This window comes from Eucalyptus grandis, chromosome 3 (assembly GCF_016545825.1).
Source record: "Eucalyptus grandis isolate ANBG69807.140 chromosome 3, ASM1654582v1, whole genome shotgun sequence".
In the NCBI taxonomy this organism is placed as follows: domain Eukaryota; kingdom Viridiplantae; phylum Streptophyta; class Magnoliopsida; order Myrtales; family Myrtaceae; genus Eucalyptus; species Eucalyptus grandis.
The window spans coordinates 65,249,553-65,274,846 of NC_052614.1; the positions used below are offsets into that span (position 1 = coordinate 65,249,553).

The window sequence follows — 25,294 nt, forward strand, 5'->3', positions numbered from 1 at the left end:
TTTTTGAAAAATAGTTTATGAGTTGATTATTTGGGAAATATTTCAAGAAATGCTTTATAAAATGAATGGGGAAAAGCTATATATGTTGATTTGTAAAGCTGGTTTCTAATATGTAATTATATGTCCTAGTTTGTGAGCGATTTATAATATGAATTTTGGATTGGTTTTGTAGATTATTGGAGGTTGATGGTTTGATGCTCATTATTGTTGTGAACCTAATGAGGGGTTTGTTAGTATACATTTTGTTGAAGATATTCTTCTAGGCATAGTCATGAGATGATAATATGTGGAGACATTGCAAGGGGGGTGAATCTTGGTCGTTCTGTCACCAGGTATTGTGTTGCGACTATGGTTGGATATTGAGTTTGAGATCCATCAATAAAACATATTGTTGATTTGTGATTCAATGTTGTTGATTTAAATAAGTATTTTTTTTTATGCGTAAAAAGTTTTGTTGAAAAGATATAACTCATTTTTGTTATTGTACATATGATATGTATTGAATTTGAGAATAATAAGTTTCAAATACTGCTTTGTAGATATGCATAGTGAGTGTTCGATTTACTTAAAAAAGATGTGTAGCACTAATTGCCAAAGGTTAATATTGGTTTTTGTTTGAGGCTAAGTCCTTCAGATATGAGGATAGTCGTGTCATTGCGTTGTACTTGTAGGAATTTGGGTGTGACATTATCAATAGAGGCGGCTCTAAACTATAACATATTTGCACTAAAGGCCATTCTTTTTCTTTAATGTTTATAGTTTTCTCCCGGGAAACAGAAGCATTTAATTAGACTTCAATGCATGCATCGCTAGCATAAAATACACAAACTTTACGCAAGCTGTGCATACTATTAACATCTTGCAAGATTTGGTCATGCTAGAAGCTGACTTATTCGGTTGTTCTATTTGTCGAACAGTTTGCCGTTCTCTTTTGGAGGTACAGACATGGTTTTCCATCTTGTACGGAGGAGCAAACCGAGGTAGCGAGAGCGAGCAAGTTAGCAGCAGCCACCCGAATCAGATCCCGCACTAGGTGGGTTGGGTATGGGCATGGGCTTGTCTTTCTCTTTTTGCAGGCTGGGAACCTCCATTATCTGTGCATGAAACCAAAAACCTCATGTCACAATAGGTAATGCAACTCTGTGGAAATGCTCTGGCCAACAACTACCGTCAATTGTCATGCTCCCAAAAAGTGAGCAAATGTAATCGAGAGATCAGAACATTGGACAACTACGATACATGACTCCGCGGCAACACAATCTTAATAATAAGATATGCATCACTCCTTTAATACCTTTAAGGCAAGCTGTTCAAAGCATTTTTCCACATTTTCTCTAGTTTTAGCGCTGCATTCGGCGAACAGACATCCGAGCTCTCCAGCAAGAGCAACTGCCTCCTCTTTTGTTACTACTCTGTCTGATTCCTGGAATCATAACACGATCAACACATTAGTACTAGTAGATACTTTTCCATAAACAGTGAACTCTGTTCAGCTGATGAGAACAAAAATAGGCACTATCATCATTTTCTAGGAGCATTGGCATGTTGCACCAACAAAAAACTTTGTTGTCATAGACATGTCGTGGTGATCTCTACTGCAAGAAGGATAAGAAAGATGAAATCTCTTTAGGATTGTTATTGATAGAAATGGAGCGGCTGAAAAACTCCTCAAGTATAAGTTGAAGTATATAGCGGTAATATTCCAGAGAAAGTTGACATTGATGCTGCATAGATAAAGTGTCACTTTAGTTTTTATCACGCGCTATATGATTTCCGCTTGTCTTTAGCAGAGAAGCAGCAGAGCAACCGCCATTGGGATCCTTTTAAAAGTTGAGCTGCTCAACGAAAAGTTTTCTAAGGGAAGCACCTTGATGAAAGAAAATTAAAAGTCGAATGATTATCATGAAGACTTACTCAGGGAATGCCGCAGAAAAGAAGGAACATAGCATATTTGGAGCTAGCACAGGGCCGACATTTGACTGAACTATAGAATATTAGCTTTGAGGACAGGTTAAACTTAGCTCTGTCAAGGAGCTATGGTCCAAGGCATAAAAATTCTAGCACGAGAAAGAATACTTACACAATCGAGTTTGTTTCCCACAAGCATCTTAACGCAGTCTTTATTAGTGGAGTAGAGCTCAACTTCTTTTGCCCATAGATCAGTCAAGTTTGTGAGTGTTTCTCGTCTCGTCACGTCATACACTAGTACATGTGAAACCAGGGAATGAACTTGAGTTAGACATTGAATTAAGATAAGGTGATGAAAATAATTTATTAATTTACATGATGAAGAGAAAACACTTGAATATGCAACTGTCTGCTGGTGACCACAATTGAAGAAGGATTGAACTTCAATGAAAGACTCGCATGGTTAGTCATAACCTCCTCTTGCTTTGGCCTATGATGTCTAACACTGTATCCCCTTCTCTCACTACTTTTTCTAAATGAAATGTCAGTGCTGACCCAGTCATCTCGACGAACTTGCTGCATCTTAAATTGAAAACGCATAAAGCTCTTCGTAATTAGTACCACTGTCCACTTAAGTATTCCTTACTGTCATCGAATCAATTGTTGGATTGCGACTATTTGAGGTAATTTCTAATCTGAGTGACCAGTGGAACTTATTTTCCAAGCACTAACCAAGTGAAGTTGTTTGTGCTGCTAATCTTGCACTGGCTAAAGAAAAGTTCCACGCATGAACTAGTATGAAGCCTAAGAAGCACACAGACTAATTAGTTTATGTGGCACGTTCCATGACTTAGTTCACTGTTAAGAAAACATATGAGAGGAACTCTGGACCAAAAGATGCTTCCAATAATATAAACAGGACCCGATGCAAAGAGAAGTGCAACAATTTGCATTTGCACTTAAATGTACTCATGTGTGCGTTGCATTTGAGAGCTAATTGACTCATGAATTAAGATGTGACAGTTCTTCACTGAGGAATGTGAAGAAGTATCGGTAGCAATTAGCATATGACAATGACCTACCAAAGGAGCAAAGATATGTGTTATGAATGCTTCTAAATATTCTGTTGGACATTATGGCCGAAAAGGGGAAAAAAAAGTCAGTCGGAGATTGACATAGTTGCATACCAAGCATGATGCCCTGGGCGTCTCGGTAGAAGGAGTTTGTCAATGTTCTAAATCTCTCCTGTCCAGCTGCATCAGAGTTTCCAGTAAATGCACCAAAATAGCACCAGAGGGCAGTGCGGATATATCACTCAGCTAATTAATATTAGAGAATTCGACCCAAAAAAATTAATATTAGAGAAGACGAGAAAAAGAAAGTCGGGCAATCTCAAAAGTGGAATTTCTCGTCTAGCATGTGGGCATCTTCTAACTCCATAGAGCATAAGTCTTTCGTGGTTCATATGGAGAACGACTGAGAATACTACAAACTAAAGCATGGCTCGACTCACTAAATAATAAACACGAGCTTAAAGTCACTCTTGATAGGATGATGGAGGCCTAGGAAACGTATGAATATCGATGAGATCTTAGGCTAGAGATTTTAGTGCTTGTGCTTTTTTAAAGCAATATTCAGCAGTTGATAAGAAAGAAATCTGATCAAGGTACATGCCAAATGAGAAACCGATAGAGTTAAAGATACATGAATACAATCAAAACAAGAATTTCATTGGAGCAACTCAAGGTAACAGGCACTTGCCCTCTCTTGTATTGGGAATTCTCTTTGCTGTGGCATGACCTCACTGTTTGATACCCGTGAGTTGTTATTGCAATAACAAATTTTTATCAATTTTTTTTTTCAATCTCCACTTCACTTAGACACGAGAAGAGAAAACATAATTATGCTTACAACAGAGAATATATTACCAGTGTCCCATAACGTGAGCTTTAGTCTCTTCCCACCAACCGTTAGATGCTTGATCTTAATATCAACTCCTGCAGATGTTTCACTGAAATCAACAAATGGGCAATATACTAACATGCTAGACATCGATGTTCAAGTGATGCTCTCCTCATCAGTATAACCATCATAAAGGCACGAATTAAGAGTACCAATGGTAGGGGCAATGGTCTCCTGAGAAGCAGAGATGAAACTGAGAATAAGACTGCTTTTGCCAACCCCAGAATCTCCGATCAGCAGTATTTTGAATGACAAATCGTATTTGCTGTCCTGGTCTGAAGGAGAAGCCATTTGATCAGAACCCGGCGGTGATGTTACGCCTTGTAAATTCCTCTATCAATTTATAGTATGACTATATGTTTCTCATGCAAACCTTTGCTTCTTTGCTATATATAATGTCTTTGTTTCTTGAGGGAAAGTAGAGAGACAAAGTACCAAAGTGAGAAAAAGGAGAATAAGGCAGGGACCTGTAAAGAAAGATAAAGAGGAAAGCAAAGTGGGCATCGAATGTGTTAGCGCATTCTTTACTTTGGCTCTTTCCTTTTCACACTATGATTAATTGGAGGAGAGAGAGAGAGAGATATGCCAACCTTACAAGACTTATGTACGTTTTCGTAGGGTTCACATAGCCTTTCAGTACATGATTTCTTATGATGCAAGTATACTGGCTCAGCGCGTAGGTACCCCGCTATAATAAGGCCATGCGGAGCTCTATCCATGAAATGGCAAATGCAGAATTATTGGCTTGGAGGAGAACCGGATGACGGTTTTAAGGAAAAGGTTTGTGCCTTAGACGGTCTACCAAATGAGCTATATCTTCCAAGCCAAGTGGAGCGTGTATGAATATGTAAATGCTTCTTTTATTCTTTCCTTCTTCTTGGTGCAACTGGGGCATCCTAAACCTGAACCAGAGACCTAGCCCCTAAAGTAAATCATGTCACCTACAGTTCAACTAATTGGGAAGGAATCAATAAATTCCTTTTTCGAGAGAGTTCGTCCTTCTTGAACGCACCATAAAGCTCTCTAGTCGATCAAGGATATTATAAATTTATAAGTGGCCAATGTGACTGCCGTTATCATATTTTACAGGTTGAAGTGTGTGAGTGTGTGTGCCTGCGCGCTCGCGCGAAGCTCGTGTCAAGTTGAATCACGTGGTGTGCTCATGTGTGAGCCTTGTCTAGCTATTTGTTTTTAATGGTCTTTTTAGTAAATCTCCAATTCTACACATATTTTGGAATAAATTTCTAATAAACACGTATTCATATATTATTATGCATATTCTCTAACATAACTATGCATTTTTGCTAATAAATATTGAAAAATAATTGTTGATGCGTAAATATGTTAAAAAATATTTTTGTATGACGAGGAATATCTACCTCATATTTGACTTAATAAATAAAATGATAAAATATCAATCTCATATTGAGCTCCTACTAGACAGATAAATGAGCTTTACCCTGTCAATTATTAAAGTCCCTTTAGCAAATCTTTAATCATATGCATATTTTGATAATTAGTTTCTAATCGATATACTTTGGTAATCGATGATTAGAAATAGTTGTTAATGTGTGTGTCTGTGTCTGGGTGTGTATTCTATGGTGAAATGCATTCATGTTATACGTTTGTAATTAAGTTTTTGAGAGAGTTTGTCAATGTAGAGAAACCCATCTCATATTTGACTCCTATGATAAATGATTCACTATATTTGACAATAAATGATGTTGAAATCGCAGTTGAAAGATAATAATATTAGATAGTCATTCTCATATCGTATTCGTATTTGACAAACAAATGCTAATAGATCAGTAAGAGGAACTCATCATCACAAAAATTATATAACATGCTTTACAATTAAATAAGTATAATAAAATTACTCATCATAGAAGGGAATATATATTTAATATTAGAGGGTTTCCATATATGACTACGTATATTTCAACAATAAGTATAATGAAATTTATAGTGAGTGACGATTGTTATGATTAAAAAGTTGCATGAACACCTACCATGAAAAACTATTTTTCATGGTTCAAGAGTAAATGATATTAATTCTTTGAGTTTTGGTGACTAAAATATTTGCAACTTGAAAATTCAAAACAGATTTTTCAAGTAATTAGCTGCTATCTAATGGATCAAAATGAGAGAATTTTAAATCCCGAATTTATGCAGTAACATTGGCTTGAATTCGTTGATTTTGATTTGGTATTTTCTCCATCATAATTATCTTAAAAGAATGTCCATAAAGGAGAGTAATATGACATGATAGCCCATAGTGAACCAATAATGATATAATGGTATAAACCTGTGCTTCAAAAGATGCTCACTAAGTGTTAGAACCATGTAAGAAAGTCTTCTATAACACGATAGTCTATGTTTGCTCAATAGAATTTATCAGTGGACTAATAAAAAAAAAATTTAGCCATCATTTACATGCTCTAAATTCAAAAAGATTGGAACTAGGAACAACTTATTAGTTTCATGGATCCATGCGAGAACCGGATCGCTGGTCCGATTCGGTTCTCGGATGGATTTATAGAATTGGTCAAACTATCCCAACAAATTCATTTTCGAGTGTTATGAATAGTTGACAAGTGTAACTCTGACCCAAACTGGCATCATTAGCTTTCGAAAGTTAGCGTTACTTACCTCACTACAATTGCTTTGGACCATGAACCAATCCTCCTCCACACATATGGCGAACAATCCTTGGCCCATCATTTCTTTTCAAGTTTGAAGAATATTACACTAGAGATGCCTTTAGCACCCAAATTATTTTTCCAATCATGGGATTCACCCATAAGAGGTTCCCCTTTTTTTCATCTTGCCCATAAAATTGAACTCACTAAAAGAGTCCCCCAAAGACAGAATTGAACTCACTTTGGTCATCTCTGAGTTCAAATATGTCAAAATCTCTGGGTTCAAATACGTCAAACTCAATAGATGCTTTAAATTTTTTAAAAATAATTATATATATGTATTGTTTGGTTTAGGTTTGCAATTTCGCATTTGAAATCGGAAATTAAACCGTACGCACCGTTTCCAAAATTTGAATTGAGAATTGGATAGGTCCTCATGGAAATTATCGATTTTGGGTCTAGTTCCAAGTTGTTCTTGATTCTTTTGGAAACTTCTATGATATATATCGACTCTTACTAGGCAAACTAACCTTAAATGATGACCAAAAAGGAGGGAGAGATTTGTGGAAAAAAAAAAAACTGAAATATATGAATTTGGAACATGATATTGAAGAAATCACCACTAGCTTTTCATAGAGAGAGGGAATAAGTGGAAAAGACACCATTTCGCTATCAAAAAGTCCCACATAAATGGCTTGCTCTCCTTCGCCATGCCAATACACGACGACGTCATTACAAGTCACATTGGGTTTGCGTTTTGGTTGAAACCGCTTCAGTTGCCTTAGTTCCATGTCGGTACATGCTATGAAGATAATGTACATGTGAAATGACTTGTCGGATCCTTAACGATATTAGTAGATAGAAATTTAAGAGGGAACAAATTTATATACCGATTGAAAATTTGTGCCGTTTTATGAGATAAAAAAGAGTTGCTAGCTAAAATTGAGACCCAAGTTAAAGTTGGAGTTTTTAGAAGCTCCTTTTTCTGGGCATATGGTTAAGCTAGTCTTTTATTGAATTGATAGGTTAAGTTAGATAAATGAAAGTCCTAAAACATCAAGGGGCCATTTTGTGTATTTTTTCTTAAATTTGATTTTATAGACTTATATATACAGCCCTACGCTGTAGTTTCATTAGTAAATATATAAAAACATAAAGAGTTGAAGATTCATTCACAATGATCACCTTCAATAACAAAAACTTCTCGTCCGTACCGTAGCTCGAAGGTATCACTCGGTTAGCAATTTTCTATAATCAATCAATCAATTAGTTAACTAACGGTTTGGTTTTGTTTTCCTTTCTTTTTGTGAATACTGCAGCATGAAGGCATCGCTGGGTTTAGTAATTTTCTATAATCAATCAATTAAATAATCATCAATTTTAATTTATTTACTTTACTCGCTATAGTAAAAACCGAGAGAGGAAAGTCAGAGTAGGGGAAAAAAAATCGAAACTAAGGGCATGCATGGTAACACTCCAAAAAGTGTTTCGAACACTTCTGCAGGGATTTTATTCAGGAACAAAAAATAGAAACGCGTTTGGTTGCGTTTCTGTTCTTTTTGTTTTTTTGTTTCCGGAACGAAATAGGAACAAAAAAAAGATTTGTTCCAAAACAAAAATGAAGAAACACTTATGTACGGATTTTTCTCGTTCTCTTCTCTCTCTTCTTCTTCTCTTCTTCTTTTCTTCTTATTTTTTTCTTCTTTTTTTCTTTCGTCGGTTGCCGGTCTCGGCCATGGTCGGGCGACCGGCCGGCCGTCGAGGGCCGGCGACGACGCCGTCGAGGGCCGGCGACCTCGCCGGAGCCTCGCAGGGGCCTCGCCTTGGCTGGGCGAGCCCCTCGCCGTGACTGGGCAAGGCTGCCGGCCCCGTCGGCCAGTTGCCGGACGCCGGTGACCGGCCAAAATAAGAAAAATAAAAAATAAAGGAAAAATAAAATAAAAATGTTTAAAAAATTAAAAGAAACAAAAAAAAGAATAAAAATTTACCAAACGTGTTTCTATTCATTTTTATTCTCAAAAACGTTACCAAACGCGTTTTTTTATTCAAAATTGTTTCCTAACGAAACACTTTTTTTTTTTTGCTCCCCAACAAAAGAAGAACGTAAACGTTACCAAACGCATCCTAAAAAAACTTACGAATCCGAAATCAAATCAAGTGGACGACCCGAAACAATTCGGACCTCCTCGGTCCGGACAGGCCCAGCCCATCCAACAACGTTAATCCTTGACTAGCCCTCGGCCGACCAGATAGAAGAGATACAGAGAGAGAGAGAGAGAGAGAGAGAGGGGAAGAAGGAGAAGGAGCAGGAGGAGAAGGAGAAGGAGAGAGCCGTCGGGAAGAGGGTGCGAGGCTCGACGACGGCGAGAGAATGGATCGGGAGTGGGGTTCGAAGCCCGGGAGCGGGGGCGCCGCCTCCGCCCAGAACGAAGCCATCGACCGCCGCGAGCGCCTCCGCCGCCTCGCCCTCGAGACCATCGATCTCGCCAAGGACCCCTACTTCATGCGCAACCACCTCGGCAGGTCGACACTCCCCTCCTTTCCTTCCCCCAGAACTGTGCTTTCGCGTCAATTTGATGTTTTTACGGGGCTGACGGCGGCACTGGGGCTTGTTTCGGTGGTTGCAGTTACGAGTGTAAGCTTTGCTTGACGCTGCACAACAACGAGGGGAACTACTTGGCGCACACGCAGGGGAAGAGGCATCAGACCAACTTGGCGAAGCGAGCGGCTCGCGAGGCGAAGGATGCGCCTGCTCAGCCTCAGCCCAATAAGCGGAAGGTTAATGTTCGCAAGACGGGTGAGTTTTTATGTTCTTCCGGCTTCTCCTTGCGAATTGGGATTTATGTGGAATCCGGTTTAGGGTCTAGATTGGGTACGTTGCGTGGAGATTGATGTTGTTCGTGCTGCTTAGTGAGAGTTGTGGTTGAATTATGGGGAGTGTTGGGCAACTGTTGACGGATTGTTGGGCGCGTTCTCTCTATTGTGGCTGATGTTGGGGCTGTGGAGAGAATCTCTTGTGCTGATATTTGGGGGGACTTTTGAATGAGGGTTCGACTATACTGCATGGGATGGTGTAGTTTCTTCATGCTGTTTGATAATTGATCGCATTGGCAGCTATCTATGAGCACGAGGTGAAAAAATTCCTGGTTTTTTGTTGGCTCTGCTTGTTTCTTTGATGCTGGAAAGTTAGTTGGTCTATGTGAAGAACTTTTCATCAAGAGGAAAAGCCGCACCCAATAATGAAGAAAATGACTTCAGATTTTAAAATCCCGAAATCGTTTTTCACTCTCACCGTCACAGATGAGTTCATCATCTCTCTTCTTTCTCTGAAACATGCACCGACATCATCCTTCCTTTACCAAACATAGATCCACTGCATTACCACCAGTTTCATTGTTTTTGACCACCACTGTTGATTATGAAACGGAACCAAATCAGTGCTGCCACGGGTGGCTCCTGCTTCACAGCCATCCCCAACCACATTAATCAACACCACCACAGACTCCATGACCGACACCATTCATGAGTGGAAAACATTAAAAAAGGATGACAAGAAGGTGCACCCATTAAATGGTCGAGTATTAAAAATTGGAGGAAAGAGGGGCTACTGGAGATTTTCTGCACCTGTTGCCCCCGTCTGACCTGTGTCCCTTTCCTCGTCATGGCCGCGAATGAGATATAGGTGTTGCTTTTCATTGTGTCTGATGGAGAAGAGGAGAAAGAAGAAAGAAGCAAATAGAATAAGAGGAGGAGCAAACCACTAAGCTGCACTGCAAAAGTGAAGAATTAGTTGGCCCAAATTTATTCCAAGCCCATGATTAAAAAATGACTTATAATTTTCAATTCCAAATGACAGAGAATTATTTCCAGCTCATTTTCAAGTTTCAACCAAATGTTAGAGAATGCTATCGCATTCCTTGAAATTTTTTCCAGAATACACTATGTTTTCTGCAAAACGAACGAAGCTTGAGACCTCTTCAATTAACATTGAAGTGGTGGTCTTTTCTTAGTTGTCAATTAACTTATGCAAATACAGCATTGAAGAGAGTCGTCTTTAAGGGCAAAAGTTGATATTGGTGAGAAAAGATGAATGCTGGTCTACCTAGTTCATGGTTCACGATAGGTGCTCGTTAAGTGATAAGGAGATCTCCCAGCTTTAATGGCAAAGGGATAGAAACTTTTCTATTATATTATTGGTGAGTTGATTGTGGAACTGTTAGTGGTAGAATGTGTTAATGGCATCTGGTGCTGTGTAGCAATTTCACTTGATCTGAGAAAAGTTGGTTGCTTGTATTTGATATCTGCTTTAGTTGATAGTTTTCTTTTGCTTGCTTTTGGGACTTGAAACTACTTAGTGGTGGGGTTATCGAGATTAAAGTTGATGACTAATTGATTGTCTCTCTGGCCTGCAGTTAAGATTGGTAGACCTGGGTACAGGGTGACAAAACAATTTGATCCAGAGACAAAGCAAAGATCCCTTCTTTTCCAGGTTATTCTTTCTTTTCAAACTTCAAGTCTTTTAATTATATCTTATTGTGAGTGAGGGCAGCTATTTTTCAGTTAGGTTAATTGATGGTAGCTAATACTCATGATAGCATTTTGCTGATATACAGATTGAATATCCTGAGATAGAGGATCTTTCAAAGCCAAGGCATCGTTTCATGTCATCTTATGAGCAGGTATGCTGTACATTGCTGATTATGGTGCTTTTCATGTTCCCTGTGCACTGAAACAAAATAAGAGAAAGGAGAGGAAAAAGACAGATTCGTGGAAATTGAAAGAACCATTCATATGCTATAAGATTAATAAATTATTGCAGTAAAACGTAAGTTGATTTCTTTGTCCAAAGAGTTGATTAGTTTTTCTTCTTTTTGTGCAGAGAATCCAACCTTTTGATAAGAGATACCAATATCTTCTCTTTGCGGCAGAACCTTATGAGATTATTGCTTTCAAGGTATATTGGCAGTGCCAAGGTGTCCATTTTCTTGCTTCCTTTTGATTTCTACATATTCACCAGTAACCTCTTTGTCTGAATTTAGGTTCCTAGCACAGAGATTGACAAATCAACTCCGAAGTTCTTCTCACATTGGGATCCGGATTCAAAGATGTTCACGGTTTGCCCTTCTTCTCTTCCTTTGTACATGTTTAAACAACTTTTGATAGAATGGTCATAAATATTGTGTTGGTCGACAGATTTGTCTTTCTTGCCGTCAGCCTTTCCTTCGTGTGACAATTGGATATACATTCCTCTTTGTTGTCTACCCATCCTCAATTGATATCTTGTTTGGCTTTTGTTGCTTTTCAGAAAAATTCTTTCTACCTAGACACCTCCATTCAGAGCAGCATATCTTGTTCTTGACTTTGTGTATTCGTTTTTTGCGAGACTGACAGACTGTTTTTTGATGATAGAAGTTAGTTACCAACTAACTTGAGTACGTTCTGGCCAAAAAAATAAAAAGATAACTTGAGTACGGTTCGAGTGACTAGTTTGTTCTCACCTGATTTTTCTCATCCATGACTCTGTATCTTTTGGTTTTTCGAGAGCTGATGTTTTTTTCCTCCTGATATGAATGAGCAGTTGCAGTTGTATTTCAAAACAAAGCCACTGGAGACGAACAAACCTCAACCTCCCCCTGCAGCCAACGGCACTACTGCACCAGGTGCCCCGCCGAGGCCACCACCTCAAGCTCCGCCACCGCCTCCTCCACCCCAAGGATTACCACCAGGAGCCCCTCCAAGAAACGCACCACCTCCAATGCCAGGATCAGCTCCGCCTCCGCCTCCACCAATGGCAAATGGGCCCAGGCCCATGCCTCCCGGTGGAGCTCCACCCCTTGCACCTCCACCACCCCCTGTTGGTCCTGGAGCAAGTTATACTCCCGGTGCACAATTGAACAGGCCTCCGATGCCACCTCCGCATGGTTTTCCGGGTCAGCAGATGCATGGTTAATTTGCTACTTTGGTTTAGACATGATCTCATAGGTCAAAAGTAGCTTAATTTTGTACTGAGCACTTCTGGGATTATTCTTTGCTTCTATAACATTTTAGCCTATAGTAAAGTGATTGTAACTTGGCTACTCTTGGATTTTCCCGTTTGTAATTTCCTGTGCTCTTCGGTTACATATGTTCTTTACTAACTTATACCCCCTATTGGAGCTTCATGCAAGATGCTTTAGACATGCTCTTTCTGTCGTGAAGGTTTTTTCACCAATGAAACGATATTTTAAGATCACTCCAATCTAAACCGCTTTTTTCATCAAATGACTAGTTTCTACTGTCCTATGCCCCTGAAATTCTTTCCCCGCCAGTTGAGATTCAGCCAAGCTGAGGCCAAATTTCTTCCTATTTGTCTAGGCAACTCGTTTACAGGAGACGACGGATTTTTGACAGATGACCAGGGGCGATGCATTGTAGGACTTAGAAAAACAGAGATCGGACATTGACGCACTTCAGCTATTATGCTGATGGCTGTCCCACGACGCTTATAATCCAACTGGAATTTTTATCCGTGACATTTATTGTCTCCATTTTCGACATATTAATTGATGTAGAAATTAAAAGATGTCCCACCGGGTGTGGCCTTGATAAATCCGAGACGAGCATTGGGGTGTCAAGTCTCAGCCTTTATAGAACCTAGCTCGGACACCAAGACTCGAGCCCGGGGCTAAGAATACGAGTCACGGTCTTTGTGGACTCAAGCTCGAACGTCAGGGACTAGAGCTTGAGCATTGAGATTTTAGCATGACCTTTATGGACTAGTCTGGTATTGGGGACTTGAGCCGGAGCACTAGGATATGGCGCTCGGCATTTGTGGACCGGAGCCTAGGTGTCAGGGCATTGGACTTGAATATAAGTCCTCCTAGAGTTATTTGAAACAGGGTCAAGTTCGGAACACGCTGAGAATCTGGCTAGTTTTGAGGGAAATTTGTAATTTTCCTTTTATTTTTATTTTTAAGTTTCCACGACTCCCTTGTTCCTGCTGTTCACTTGCTGACCTGTCATCTTCGCTCCTCCCCGGTCGTTAAACCCCGGAGACTCCGAAGTAGGGTTTTATAGTTTCAACAGCCTGCGAAGCTCTTCCCCCCCTGAACCAGACACAGTCTCTCTCTCTCTCTCTCTCTCTCTCTCTCTCTCTTCTCTCGCGCCACGGCAGCTGCCAAATGCGATGGTGAAGGCTTACCTGAGGTACGAGCCGGCGGCGGCCTTCGGGGTGATCGCGTCGGTGGAGTCCAACATCGCGTACGACGCCTCCGGCAAGCACCTCCTCGCCCCCGCGCTCGAGAAGGTCGGCGTCTGGCACGTGCGGCAGGGCGTCTGCACCAAAGCCCTAGCCCCTTCCGCCTCCTCCGCCGCCGGACCCTCCCTCGCCGTCACCGCCATCGCCTCTTCTCCTTCGTCTCTGGTAACTCTCGATGGAAGTTACTTCTCGGTTGGTAGGATGTGGAAAGGAATCATTTTTGGATAGTTCAATTCGGCTGTGTGATGGTAGCGTAGGAGGTCGGGAAATATACGTGACTGCGTGTGTTTGTAGCTTTAGATAGCTTTTTAGCTTCTTTATTCGAAGAGATTCCAGTTGCAATGCAATCCTGTTTTATTTATTTATTTATTTATTTTTTTGCCATTTTGTTTTATGAGAATCTTAGTAAGCGCGGGAAGAAGGGTTGGAAATGAATGGTTAATAGTGATTAGTCGAAGCCAACTTATGAAATTGTTCCACTTATGCAATGGGACGACCTTGCCAGCTCCAAGCTTTCTTTGAGAACTAAGCATGCCAATTGCTACACTGGTGTGGGGACTGCAGAGATGCAGCCGTAGCATCTGCCTCGATTACTTATCCCCATCACCTGTGTATTTCCCTTTGCTAGGTGTTATTGTAATAATATAAATTTTTTTGACTTTGTCAGAGAATGTTTAATAAATATATGTATATGATTGCAGATTGCGAGTGGATATGCTGATGGTAGCATACGGATATGGGATTTTGAGAAAGGTTCTTGCGAGACGACACTGAATGGCCATAAAGGGGCTGTCTCTGTACTCAGATATGGCAAGCTTGGATCTTTACTCGCATCTGGAAGCAAGGACAATGACATTATATTGTGGGATGTAGTCGGAGAGACTGGTCTTTACCGCTTACGAGGGCATCGCGATCAGGTTAGCCCTTGTGTTGAATTTGTTAGCAGTGGACTTGATTTGCCTATTCGTTTTCATTGTGCTTTCTATTTTGATAAAGCAAAAATTTATTTTAATTTTCGTTCTATTTTTCGTGATCTAAATGCTTGGTGATTTATTTTTGATGGCTTGATGCTGTAGGTTACCGACCTTGTCTTTCTAGATTCTGACAAGAAACTCGTTAGTTCCTCCAAAGACAAGTATCTCAGAGTGTGGGATCTTGAAACACAGCACTGTATGCAGATTGTTGGTGGTCATCACAGTGAAATCTGGTCCCTGGACACTGATCCAGAAGAGAGATATCTCGTCACAGGGTCTGCAGATCCAGAACTTCGATTTTACACTGTTAAGAATGATTCATCTGATGAACGATCTGAAGCAGATGCAAGTGGGGGTGTGGGCAATGGTGACTTAGCTTCTCATAACAAATGGGATGTACTAAAACAATTTGGCGAAATTCAGCGACAAAGCAAGGATAGAGTTGCAACAGTGAGATTCAACAAGAATGGGAATTTGCTGGCTTGTCAAGCGGCAGGTAAACTTGTAGAGGTGTTCCGTGTACTAGATGAAGCTGAAGCAAAGCGTAAAGCAAAACGCAGGCTTCATAGGAAGAGGGAGAAGAAAGGGGCAGATGTGAATGAAAATGGAGATTCCAGTCGTGGTATTGAGAAGGACACGACACCATGGTGACGGTTGCTGATGTTTTTAAGCTCCTCCAGACTATTCGAGCTAGCAAAAAGATTTGTTCTATTTCTTTCTGCCCTGTAGCTCCTAAGAGTTCGTTGGCCACACTGGCATTGTCATTAAACAATAATCTTTTGGAATTTCACTCTATTGAAGCTGATAAAACTAGTAAAATGCTAACTATTGAACTACAAGGACACCGCTCTGATGTCAGAAGCGTCACCCTTAGTTCTGATAATACCCTTCTTATGTCTACCAGTCACAACTCGGTAAGATTTGGAACCCGAGTACAGGTTCCTGCTTGCGAACAATTGACTCTGGGTATGGGCTTTGTGGTTTAATTGTTCCTCAGAATAAGCACGCACTTATTGGAACAAAAGATGGAGCCATAGAAATATTTGATGTTGGAAGTGGCACTTGTATTGAAGTGGTAGAAGCTCATGGAGGCTCTATCCGGTCAATTGTGGCTATACCAAACCAAAATGGTTTTGTCACTGGCAGTGCAGATCACGACATTAAATTCTGGGAGTATGGTATGAAGCAGAAACCTGGTGATGTATGTAACTTTCCTGACTTCTGACCCTTCTTTAGAAACCTTGACATCACAATGAGCATCTGTAAAGCCAATTATTACTATCTGCTGCCTTTGGAATTTCACATGCACTAATTTCAGAGTAGTGGGTACATTCAGGCAACACAAAAGCAACTTTTTGGTTATAATTATTGCTTGGAGAAAAGTTCATATGCAATATTTTTCTGCTATAATAGTGATTTTTCTCTAGCAATGTTACTGATATTCGCGGTAGCGTTTCTATTATGTGTGTAAATGATGACCACTACACAAAAGCTACAATTTTGTATTTATTTCTATTTACTATATAGATATGCTTCACAATCTAGATGGTTTTTCGTCAATGGATTCTTTCTAGAGTCTTGAGTTTGGCAGTGATTGGAATTTGAGATTCATGTGATTTCTTTGACAATGGCTCCTGTGAGAGCGAAGTTCCACAGATTGGGAGTGAGGCTGATGCAACATCACATAACTTCTGGAATGATCAGCTTTGCATACTCTTTTCTAAGCACATATTTGGATCGAATATTCTATTGAACATTGTTGGTTTCGCGACATGATCATTGATTTTTTTGGATCATTACACGATCATCGATGAAAGTGTACATTTTTTTAGAGGTTTGGGGATTGAGAATCTGCGAAGTTGTGCTTACTGGTTCTGTTTGATTAACAGAATTCCAAGCACCTAACTGTGTCAAATGGCAGAACCCTGAAGATGAATGATGATGTTCTTGTGGTTGCTGTGAGCCCAGACGCTCAAAAAATTGCTGTTGCACTATTAGACTGCACAGTGAAGGTGATTTCTAACTTCATGTGGTTGTGTTTTCCTTGTTATATCTGATGCGTATGTCAGTTCTTCCTCCCTATCTGAACTCTCTTCTTGTACTTAGTGTATTCTTATAGACCTTCTTGTTACATGAAATCAAATCTTTTTGCAATTGGTTATTTCCATCTTCATGCGGTTGGACTTCCAAAATGTAAGATCTTTGCAATGATAATCATTTTGACACTATATGTGAACCACTTCCAGGTTTTCTTCATGGATTCTCTGAAGCTTATGCATTCCTTATATGGGCACAGGCTTCCTGTGCTATGCTTGGATATCTCGTCAGATGGAGATCTAATTGTAACTGGCTCTGCAGATAAAAATCTGATGATATGGGGATTGGATTTTGGTGACCGCCATAAATCCATTTTTGCACATGGAGATAGGTGCTGTTCTGTGTGTTTGCTGGATGGTTTTCATACTAATGTTGGAAAAGGACCTACTAATACTGATATTTCAATTGCAGTATCATGGCAGTGCAGTTTGTGGGCAACACACATTATATGTTTAGTGTAGGTAAAGATCGGCTTGTAAAATACTGGGATGCTGACAAATTCGAGCTTCTTTTGACGCTTGAGGGACATCATGCTGATATTTGGTGCCTTGCAATTAGCAACCGTGGTGATTTTTTGGTCACTGGATCTCATGATCGTTCAATACGCCGTTGGGATCGTACGGAAGAACCATTCTTCATTGAGGTGCTTTTCATTACTTTTAGCTTCTTCTTAAGCACAGAATCTTCTTTTAACGTTATTTCATCCCATGCTTGAATAAATGTCTAAATAAATTTTGCAGGAAGAAAAGGAGAAGAGGTTGGAGGAGATGTTTGAGTCTGACCTTGATAATGCATTTGGGAACAAGTATGTACCCAAGGAAGAAATTCCAGAAGAGGGTGCTGTGGCCTTAGCAGGAAGAAAACTCAAGAGACACTTTCAGCAACTGATTCAATTATTGAGGCGTTGGATATAGCAGAAGTGGAGTTGAAACGAATTGCCGAACATGAGGTATCTTGTCTGTACCCTGTTGGAGGTACATTAGGCCACGCAAGTTCTGTACACATTTTCATTAGACTTATTTTGTGGTACTCTTGCATTTGAATTGTCTGCTTCCTAGTTTTCTCAATTGTCTCTCTCTCTTTTTTTTTTTTTTGGTAAAAGTTTCTCAATTGTCTCTTATGCTACATGTTTGTGTAAAATATAAATTGCTACCAGGATGCTTTTGCTGAATAATTTATGCGATGAATGAAGAAATGAAATGCTGCCATTCATTTGATTGTGAGGACAGAGGTGACTCTAACATGCTTGGGTACCTCTAGTAGTTTGTTATTTATATGTGATTTGATATGCTTCTTACAACTTCAACTGGAGAATATTGATGAATGTTAGATCAATGGCCTGATTATTTTTGGTGTTACTTGGTAGTACATCTAGGCTTTAAGTTATGTAAGGTGCATTTGGTTTGGCCTTAGAAATGGGTTTTGGGGCTCTATAGACCCTTTGGCAAATGCTGAAGCGTTTGGCGGCTATTTTTGGGAGCCCATTTGGGAAATGCTAGCATTTCCAAAGTCATCCAAGAGCCCAATGTAAGTCCTACCTAGCTTTGGGCTTTGAGTGTTTTTGGAATGCTACTTCAGAACTTAATGAATTTTTTTTACCAAATTTGCCCTTGCTTAACTTTTGAAATTCCGCTCTTATCATCAATGTGCGATGTCACTGGAAAGCCATACTTGGCATCGGCGGCCCTCGCCTGAGGTTGCCTGAGATTGTGCGACCTTAGACGTAGGTGCCAAATCTGGCTCATTGGCATCTGGCCGTTGCCTGAGCCCTTTGCTTGAGCGCTGCTGGAGCTTCAATTTCTTTTTCTCTTTATTTAGATAAAAAGATATAACTAAGGTTCTCTATAAGTGTAGTTTTTTTGCTACAGCATTTAAACCACAGTTGAGTTCCAATGCACTTTTCAATTACAATTTACCAAACACTATTTGCATTTCGAAAAAAAAAAAAAGCAAAGGCTTTCCCCAAAAGTCGAATCAAAGGTGGCCATAATGTTTGACTTGGAGATGGTATGTGTTGAAAATTTCAGAATTTATCTTGAACTTGTTTCTTAGTCAAAAGAAGTTTGATGATGCTGCGAAAGTTTCAAGCATTGGAGAATATGGGATGGTGATTCTGTGATATCAAGTGTAAACTTAATTGGTTTTAAAATTCTAATTGGGAGTTGTCATCCAAGGAAGATGATCTGGTCGGAAGTTGTATATCTGCAAGTTGATCTTGCATATGTTTGAATCTATATGTGTTGAAATAAGTATGATCTTACATGTGTTTGAATATGAATGTGTTTACATAATATTTTCCGACAGGAGGAGAAAACAATGGAAAGACTGCAGAATTCCACCCAAATTACGTGATGCTGGGGCTTTCTCCCTCTGACTTTATTCTTCGTGCTCTTTCGAACGTTCAAACTAATGACCTTGAGCAGACATTACTGGTATGCAGCATCATATGCTTGAACTTACACGGAGGCTTTTCTATGGAGCTGTTCATAACTGTTATATTCTGCTAAATATCTATTACTTTATGCACTGGGGATTTGTGAGGCTTTAACAGATAAGTTTTATAAATTTGTGTAAAGATATACTATCATCAATTTCATTCTGTTACCTGATTGCCAACACCTGCCCCATTCCTTCCAAGGTGAAAAAAAAAATGCATGCATGATGCACAGAGGCCTGTGTGTCAAAAGAAGTCTACGTTGTATGTCATGTTTAATGAATGTTGGAAGTTATGCATGTATACATCGTGCTCTGTGATCCGTTGGATTTACCTTTTCTGTATTTGTTGTTTGACATATCTTGTAAGCTTATTGTGGTTTATGGTTGAAATAAATTATTGGTGTACCTACTAGTATGACTTACTTCAGATGGGCTGTTCATAGTGGGCTCTATTGGACTGGATTATTTGAAGATAAATCTTTCTAGTCTTCAGAACTTAGTTGTCCCCTTATAAATGGCCAGTGTCAAATTGGCTCAATCTGGGTTGTCCAAGTTCAACCACTGAAGAGATCCACAGTTTCGATGATTTCCTTAGTTTCGTTGGGAATTGATCCCATGACTTCTGGATGTGAGGCCCTGCCACTTAGGCAGAGATATCCATCTTTGATGTGATGGCAGACAATATATTCAGACGCTAAAATTGAACTGAAATCTTTACAATAAGAACATTGAGGGCTCTGGGAAGTAAACCCACAGCCTCTTAGTCTCAAATTGTTGTGTGCACCCTGTTATTCTTATGCATTACCATTTGTCACAAGACACTATATATCATTTGAATATGACTGTCATATCTTGATTGGGCAGAAAAGAAAGGTTCAAACTGCCAACCACTTTAACCTGATTTTACACTGGTTAGGCTTTAAAAAAATCTTTTCAGCTTTCCTGTGACAAAACAAGAACATACAGGCCTATTTGTATGGACTTAATTAAAAAGCAAAACTTGCTTGCCCACCAATATTTGAAAAATTATTCTAGTTTCAGAAGATCATGAAAATATTATATATGAATCTATGTTTGATACTTGAGTGTTGTGAAAGTTTGAAGAATTTCAGGTTATAAAAAAATAAAAAATGAAGGTGCATTATGAGATTTACATTAAGCAAAAAGGAAAAAGTATAAATCAATCCAGACAGGTCCTAAACCTGTAGGATTGCTGGACTTCCATTTGAGCTTTATCTGATCAAGCTCTGTTATGTGGCTAAGTTTCTATTTCCATTTTGAATGTTAACTAGGAAGCATGATTAGATTTTTTGCTCCTATCGCAGGCTTTACCTTTCTCAGATGCTTTGAAGCTCCTATCTTACCTGAAGGATTGGACAACATACCCTGATAAGGTTGGATATATGCTTGCCAACTTGTATGCAAACTTTAATATCCATGGTATATGTTTAGAATGCAAAGTTTTTTTTTTCCTGTTCTTTTTCACTAGAGAGTAGGGGAAGGAGGATCAATTTGGATACAAGAACTTTTGGTTTACAGTATAAGTTAAAACATGTGGTAGAATGATCGGGTCTCAGTTACCATCCCTCTTTTTCTTCTTCTTCTTAGAGGAGAGAGAGAAGAGGGAGGGGTGACTTAATCATTCTGCACCAGGTGTCTGATTATGGCTAAATGCTTTGCCTCAATGATGGTTACCTATCAATTTTCTTCATTTGTTCCTGGGTGGTGAGATGTAAGTGCTCTTAAAACAACATAAATGATCACCATGCTAAAGACCTGCCTTTCCGCCTATGCGCCTAACGCCGACGCCGACGCCGACGCCGATGCCCCTTCGCCAAGTCCATGCATCGCAGAAAATGGTGATGCCGACCCAACATTACTTATTCAGTTATTTCCTTTTGCTGATGCCGAAAAGGAGAGACAAGCTTTGGTGGATGCACTTAGAGCTAGTGAAGCTGAATGCGATGCTATTGATGCGAAGATGCAGGAGGTTTTGAATGCACAGATTGCTGCTGAGGATGAGTGTGTTTCTCTGTTGGAGAATTTCTCTAGGTCAGTGACAACATCTTTTCTTTTTTGGCTACACTAATGCTTGATCCTAGAATGAATTAAGATAGAGTGAGCTCTATAGTAGAACTTCGCACCACAGGGCAACACAATCATTGGCTGGAGCAGATTGATACACGTTTCTGGTTTTCTGTCTGTCTTTATAAACTTGCGTGTGTAATGGTACAAGCCTTCCTGACTGGATGTTCTTTATATTCATGCTTGTGCTTAGCTGCCCCTGTTGAGTGAAGGAAGTCGTTTGTCAATTTTCATCTTTCAATTGGCAGTCGGGTTCTCAAGGTGAACATGGAAAGACTAGTTTTGTCAAAGTGCTTCAAGGAAAATGAATGGAAAACAAGAATGTCTCTTGACCATTGTTGGGTTGTGGTAGATTATAGGCATGGTAGTGGGTGCACTGCATGTGTGGTGTCATTGGTGTGCCCTGGCGCACAATTGTAGCCCTAGTTTTTATTTTGAGATAGCCATGGTTTTAATTGACTTGATGTAAGGTAAACTAAAAGCTTTCAGCAAGTCATATTGATCCCATGGTAGTCTCTGTTTGCCAATCCAAGTAGACTTTTGGATAGTGACTGTTTTAAGGATAGCCATGCTATCTCTCTCTGAACTTTTTCATTAACTGCTTCATCTGTCCCTACAAAACATGAGGTTGGATCATGCGTACCACGAAAAACTTTCTCGTAAGCTATCGATTTCATGTGGTAGCCAAATTTAGTTTGAAGCAGAATGACTGACATTTTACCTCTTATCCTGCAGGATGCAACTGCTAGTGCTGACCTGATAGAGAAGAAGGCAAACTTACTGCGTGCTGAGGAAATGGACAAATGGCTTTCATCAAGTGAAGATTTGGAGGTGAGGAAGATGGAACTTGAAATCGAGTCATATCTGATAAGTGAAGCTCGTAAAGGAGTGAATGTTTCCATCGAGCATTCAATTGATGATGACAGTAGAGAGAAAGAAAAACTTCTTAAGAAGAAGGATGTGTTGTTGGATGAATTGGAGAAGCTGCTTAATTTAGTGAGAGAGAAGGAGAAGCAAATTGCTGAGAATGATGCTTCCATTGAAGCAGTAGAGAAGCGCATTGCTGGTGTGGTCTCTGGATTTCAGGACATGCAATCAGATATTGGTGCTAAATATGATAGAATGAAATCAAAGCTCTCTCAGGTTGATGCCGAAAGTGAAGCTTTATCTATAAAAAAGAAAGATTTTGATGACGTACTCTCTCAGGAAGATAATAAAGGAGCAAAGATTAGGAACTTGGGAAGATTGCTGCAGATGAAGCAAAAGCATACAATGAAGCAGCAGGATTGAGAAAGGTTTAATGCTCTGCATTTTGGAGTACAGAGAAAGTAAACTGGGGCTGATGAAGACTGAGGAGAAATTTTCTGAAGATGTCATGAGGCTCCAACAAGAAGCTTCCTCTGCAAGAGCTTCTTTACAGGTTATTTTACTTTTTAGCTATCTTACTCTTTACATGCAAACGACATATACCTAAAGGTGGTTAAGCTTCACATGCTTAATCTACTATAATTCTGGCCTATGGAGTCTACATGTTGCAACATTTTGGAGAATTTACTTCAGTCTTCTGAATCAGTAATGCTTGAGGTTCATGTTTGATTATCCAACCTAGGATGAGTGTTGGTTCATGGTTAAGATATACTTGCTGAAGGAATATTCTAAAGACACAGGCAGTGGTGACTCCTACTTTCTTTCAAAAGTTTGTTTATGCGACGTATTTGTTTTTTTTGGTGAAAATAAGAGATGCGACGTATTTGTTAGGAAGCCTTAATCTTAAAAGTTTAGGCAACTAGGGATATGTAGACAATGTATGTTGAGATCTACTGTTTCCCCTCACAGAAAAGCTATAGCTTGCGAGTGAGACAGTGGATGTAATCATGAAATCAAACTATTGTAGAGCTGGAGTACTGTAACAGGAGAAATAGGAAACAATAAGCAAAGAGGGAGCAACAGGAGAGTATAAGCAAAAGCAGAATTTGATCAGATTTCAAATCTTGCATTGAAGCGGATATATTGAATTCGATGAGTTGAAAGAAGCTTTGATAGATGACAATCTTGGTCCGAACAACAAAAATTTATTGAAGACATCATTTTCGATGCTGATCTAGATAAGGTAATACATAATCAGAACAACCTGCAATTTGGAATCTGTGTATATCTTGTTCATATATGAAATAGAGTGCTCATTCTGTGATGGATGTATTCCAGGGCCCGGTCGAATCAGTTATAATGAATTCAAGGCCATGATGAAAACGGTCATGGACTGGAAAATGGCTTCACGCCAGTAGTTGAGAGCGATGCTGAACGGGCTTAGCCAGAAGATGTTCAAAGACACTTTCTTCTCTCAGAGGCTAAAAGATGTTCCACCCATGTCTTCTTAATCTGATCCAGATGAACCGTGGAGAAACAAAATCGAAGTCTCATCAACAGGGTATTTGGGAAGGAGGCATTATACAAAATCATTGCATTGGTTTGCTACTGCAGGGACATAAATGCTGTGGTTATATTATTTAGCATGTGCTATTTCTCTGTAATTAGAGCTGCCTTTTGTTCATGCTAGACTTTTGAACAACTGATTTTGCCTTTCCTATATGAACTACAGATCCTAATTGACCTAAGAATGACAAGGCAACCATTCTTACGGACACAATCCAGGTGCTGAAGGATTTAACCACGGAAGTTAACAAATTGAAAGCTGAATGTGCAGCTCTTATTGAAGAATCTCACATGGTGATTTTATCTTCATCCAGTATCCTGAGGTTCTAATGTCCATTGTTTGCCTTGATGCTAATAGTAACTTTGCATTACAACCAGCTGATGCAGGAGAAGAATGAGCTCAGAGAAGAGAAATCATCTTTAAAATCTGAAGTTGAAAATCTTAATGTCCAGTACCAGCAAAGGACGAGGGTTATGTACCCTTGGGCTGCCATGGATCCATCCGTCATCATGGGTCCAGCCTACTCATATCCAGTTCCAATACCCGTCACTGCAGGTCCAATACCCATGCTCTCACAACTTCAGCCTTTCCCTTTCTTTGGAAATCAGAATGCAAGTGCTATTCCTGCTCCGTGTTCTACCTTTATCCCAAATTCAATGCCTGCCAATCCCACATTTGAACAGCAGTCAACCCAATATGCGTCCACTTCTCACGTGTCAAATAAAAAAGACTCCAAAAGCAGGTCTTCAGATCATCAAAGGGGCAGCATTGCAGAGCAAGACGAAGATCCAAATGACGTGGCAACAGACCTTGAACTTAAGATGCCTGGAATATCATCACATCAGGTTTTTTTTTTATATTCTGAACCAGAGCTAGATCTACTCTGTAAATTGGCACAATATGCATAACAGTATATATTATGCAGGACTTGACGTCCGGAGAAAAGAAGGGCAAGCAGACCCAGAGGAAGGAGATAAGTATTTTACTGATGGGAGCTCATCAAGCAAGCTTTCGTCATCTCAGGCTTTTCCAGATAGTTCCTCCAATAGTGTTAGTGACAACCCAAAGTCCAGTAGATGAAGAGTTGAGTCCAGAAAATCTTAATGCCACAATTTTCTTTTCCTGTTACAAGCCTAACTCATTTTCTAGTCCTTTCGTAGTTTGTACCCCGAGGCTGGTCAGTTGTATATTATGTTGCGTTTGCTTAACTTACAGGGAATTTTTTTAGTTTATACAGATTTCAGAGCATATGCCTGAAACTTGAACAATGAAGGGCACATTCATTACTTTTTTAAGGATTTAGCTCCAGCAACCAAGACATAATTGATTGGAGCTTCTGTTTTGCATCCAAACTATCTTGCAACTTTTGACCTGCCATGAGGCATAAGCCAGGTTGTACTCCTGCATGAGTCATTCGCATCGTGTATTTGTGATGCCCTGGTGGTTATTAGATAAAAAAGTCTCTAGAGATGCTGTCGTCAAGAGGTAACGAATCGGTGTACAGATGGAGATGTGAGCTAGC

At 39.7% G+C, this 25,294-nt stretch overlaps 5 protein-coding genes across 6 annotated transcripts; 4 read left to right on the forward strand and 1 right to left on the reverse strand.

Moving 5' to 3' along the window:
* Window positions 1-764: 764 nt before the first annotated feature.
* LOC120291261 (ras-related protein RABC2a-like) lies at window positions 765-4,254 on the reverse strand. The gene is made up of 6 exons (XM_039308389.1): window positions 4,023-4,254; window positions 3,837-3,905; window positions 3,096-3,161; window positions 2,081-2,202; window positions 1,295-1,423; window positions 765-1,094 (listed from the first exon to the last, which is right to left on the reverse strand). Exons 1-6 carry the CDS (start codon window positions 4,159-4,161, stop codon window positions 999-1,001), a joined length of 621 nt encoding a protein of 206 aa, XP_039164323.1. The 5' UTR covers window positions 4,162-4,254; the 3' UTR covers window positions 765-998.
* A 4,515-nt stretch (window positions 4,255-8,769) lies between these two features.
* Window positions 8,770-12,646, forward strand: LOC120291108 (splicing factor 3A subunit 2-like). The gene is made up of 7 exons (XM_039308066.1): window positions 8,770-9,032; window positions 9,137-9,306; window positions 10,922-10,998; window positions 11,123-11,188; window positions 11,389-11,463; window positions 11,549-11,623; window positions 12,088-12,646. The coding sequence occupies exons 1-7, from the start codon at window positions 8,881-8,883 to the stop codon at window positions 12,457-12,459; spliced, it is 987 nt and encodes a 328-aa protein (XP_039164000.1). The 5' UTR covers window positions 8,770-8,880; the 3' UTR covers window positions 12,460-12,646.
* Window positions 12,647-13,501: 855 nt separating this feature from the next.
* On the forward strand, window positions 13,502-17,874 carry LOC120291065 (WD repeat-containing protein 3-like). The gene is given in 10 exon segments (XM_039307931.1): window positions 13,502-13,911; window positions 14,448-14,663; window positions 14,823-15,357; window positions 15,360-15,632; window positions 15,635-15,921; window positions 16,610-16,732; window positions 16,967-17,148; window positions 17,229-17,460; window positions 17,558-17,672; window positions 17,675-17,874. Coding segments are annotated over 10 exon segments (2,385 nt in total). The 5' UTR covers window positions 13,502-13,674; the 3' UTR covers window positions 17,860-17,874.
* A 4,203-nt stretch (window positions 17,875-22,077) lies between these two features.
* On the forward strand, window positions 22,078-23,269 carry LOC120291162. 2 transcript variants are annotated; one of them, XM_039308160.1, is made up of 2 exons: window positions 22,078-22,758; window positions 23,175-23,269. In XM_039308160.1, the coding sequence occupies exon 1, from the start codon at window positions 22,134-22,136 to the stop codon at window positions 22,626-22,628; it is 495 nt and encodes a 164-aa protein (XP_039164094.1). In that variant the 5' UTR covers window positions 22,078-22,133; the 3' UTR covers window positions 22,629-22,758; window positions 23,175-23,269. The 2 variants fall into 2 exon arrangements, with proteins under 2 accessions (XP_039164094.1, XP_039164095.1); XM_039308161.1 differs by having other exon boundaries at window positions 23,233-23,252.
* A 679-nt stretch (window positions 23,270-23,948) lies between these two features.
* Window positions 23,949-25,118, forward strand: LOC120291163 (transcription factor bHLH121-like; the record flags this gene model as incomplete). Its single annotated transcript, XM_039308162.1, has 3 exons — window positions 23,949-24,065; window positions 24,150-24,617; window positions 24,698-25,118. Coding segments are annotated over 3 exons (888 nt in total), but the record flags the coding sequence as incomplete, so codon positions are not given.
* Window positions 25,119-25,294: the final 176 nt, after the last annotated feature.